Source organism: Prunus avium, chromosome 6, assembly GCF_965620075.1.
Source record: "Prunus avium chromosome 6, drPruAviu1.hap1.1, whole genome shotgun sequence".
Taxonomy (NCBI): domain Eukaryota; kingdom Viridiplantae; phylum Streptophyta; class Magnoliopsida; order Rosales; family Rosaceae; genus Prunus; species Prunus avium.
Window position 1 is genome coordinate 27,893,422 of NC_142289.1, and position 2,361 is coordinate 27,895,782.

The window sequence follows — 2,361 nt, forward strand, 5'->3', positions numbered from 1 at the left end:
TTGATTACACTTAGGGGGGTGTATTCAATTAGGATTTTAAAAGACTATTTTGGGATAAATAAGTCTTGTGGTATTCAATTAAGACTTTTAAATAATCTAAACAAGTCTTGTGGTATTCAATCAGGACTATTAGGATTTTTTAAAGAGGGTGTCCAAATCTAGTGGTATTCAATCAAGACTTTAAACAAGTAATAAAAAGTCTTTTGATATTCAAAAACTTGCTAATTTCGAAGGATTTTTTTTAAATAGGGAATTGGTGTGACTTTTTAGTGGGAGGTATAAATACCAAACCCTATAAAAAAATCCCACCCTAACCCATCAGACTTTTCACGTGAGATTTTTTTTTGTCTGCTAGAGAAGACGAACAGCTCTTCGTGAAGATAAACAGCTCTTCAACAAGGTATTGCTTCCTTCTCGTGCTATGTCTTCTTGCGTTTATTGTCTATATATTTGTTATATGCCATGTTTGTATATGATCTGTGTCTATGGCCCTTCGTGGGTTTGCTACTATCTTTTCCATGCTTCGTGGGTCTGTGTCTCGCAACAATTGTTGCTACCTATTGCATGAACAAAACAGGTCTGGTCCAATATAGTAGAATTCGTATTTCTTCAATGACTTTATAATAGCACTCAAGAATGACCAGCCCAATACAGTAGTTTGATACTCTCATCGACAAATACATGAGTTTCTAGGAAATCAGTATTTTCCAATTCGAAGATTAACCCCCACAAGGATTGCCAACATATGTTAGTATTTTCAGTTCAACAGTAACATATGCTTATTATTGTAGCAGACCAACAAGATTGTCTTTTATTTTTATTTCGAGTTTTAGGGGGGTGTATTTTATCATCCTTCATCCAGACCAACATATGCTTATTATTGTAGCAGCTAGTTGAAATTCATATGCTTATTATTGTTGTAGTGATTAGTTTCTGGACAATTAGAAATAAATTGAAAACAATAGTTTTCGTTTAGGAATATAACACCCGACATACACATGGACAATTAGAAAGAAAATAAAAAATAGAAAACATGAGTGAAATTCTTTTCTTTTATTTTCTTGTTTGGTATGATATGTATTCTTGTGAAATAACTAATAAATTTCTTACATATGTTGTAGTAGTAATTTAATGGGGGATTCACAACAAGGAAATAACAAAGGAAAGGGCAAAGAGAAAGAGAACTATGAATCTTGGACCATGGACGATACCAATGAGTTGTTGCACCTCTTGGTGGATGCTATCAATAGTGGATTGCGTGATGCTAATGGGTCACTTAGCAAGCAAAATGTAGAAAGACTGATACTTCCTCGTCTTAATGCGAAAATTACGTTCCCAAAAACTTATAATAATTACTTGAGCCGAATGAAGTGGTTTAAGAAGCAATATAACAAGATGTCTACGCTTATGCGTAACAACTCTGGCTTTGGGTGGGACCCAATTGCAAAGACGTTCACTGCTAGTGATGAAGTATGGAAAGATTACTTGAAGGTGAGCTTAGTTCATAATCTTTTAAATATATTAATAGCTTACTAGTTTAGTACAATATATTATTTGCAATATATTAATAATGAATAATTTGTTCTTTGCTAGTCCCACCCAAGTCTAATAAGGGAAAGCACAAGGTTTTACCCTGATTTCAAGGTATGTGATAATTATCTAATTATAATAATATTGTTATTATAATATATATTTTTCATAATATGGTTATTGTGATATATGAATAATTTTAGGATTGCATCGGAGCTATTGATGGTACACATATTCTGGCAATGGTGAGGGGACGAGATGTAAGCAGTTATCGTAATCGTCATGGAAAGATATCACAAAATGTATTAGCAGCTTGTAATTTTGATTTGGAATTCATGTACGTTCTTAGCGGGTGGGAGGGTTCAGCTCATGATTCAAAGCTACTAAATAATGTATGTTTTGGAACTCTTGATTTTGGACTTGAGTGTTAAGAAAGAATTGAAGTGAAACTGAGGGATATAGACTCAAACTCTTGAGCAGTATATATCGCAATATTCTTCAAACAAGTTGGGGATAGAACAAGTTGTTGACTTTGGAAGTACACTAAGTCAAGTCCGCCGCCAGCTTATGAAATGGGGTGAGGTGGAGGTTAATATGATCTCATCTTTTATTTCTTGTCCTTTTCATGTACACTAAGTCAAGGAGTACTAACTATTCTGTTTCTTAAAAGTCATGAAGAAAACGACATGCAATAAATTCCATCTTTGCAACTTGCAAGGCAAGACTACTCTGTTTTGAAGAAAACGACATGCAATAAATTTCATCTTTGCAACTTGCAAGGCAAGACTACTCTATCTCTTAAAAGTCATGAAGAAAACGACATGCAATAAA

General features: G+C 33.8%; 1 protein-coding gene across 2 annotated transcripts; it reads left to right on the forward strand.

Moving 5' to 3' along the window:
- The first annotated feature begins 279 nt into the window (after positions 1-279).
- LOC110768312 (uncharacterized protein At2g29880-like) lies at positions 280-2,031 on the forward strand. Of its 2 annotated transcripts, none has more exons than XM_088254116.1 (4): positions 280-400; positions 1,125-1,491; positions 1,594-1,644; positions 1,734-2,031. In XM_088254116.1, the coding sequence occupies exons 2-4, from the start codon at positions 1,132-1,134 to the stop codon at positions 1,959-1,961; spliced, it is 639 nt and encodes a 212-aa protein (XP_088110242.1). In that variant the 5' UTR covers positions 280-400; positions 1,125-1,131; the 3' UTR covers positions 1,962-2,031. The 2 variants fall into 2 exon arrangements, with proteins under 2 accessions (XP_088110242.1, XP_088110241.1); XM_088254115.1 differs by having other exon boundaries at positions 283-400; positions 1,122-1,491.
- The last annotated feature ends 330 nt before the right edge of the window (positions 2,032-2,361 follow it).

Bases quoted from the DNA above. Each gene is read 5' to 3' on its own strand.
- LOC110768312 (XM_088254116.1), top strand. From the start codon at position 1,132: ATGGGGGATTCACAACAAGGAAATAACAAAGGAAAGGGCAAAGAGAAA. The intron at 1,492-1,593 runs GTGAGCTTAGTT...GTTCTTTGCTAG, and splicing joins TATGGAAAGATTACTTGAAG to TCCCACCCAAGTCTAATAAG. The intron at 1,645-1,733 runs GTATGTGATAAT...GAATAATTTTAG, and splicing joins GGTTTTACCCTGATTTCAAG to GATTGCATCGGAGCTATTGA.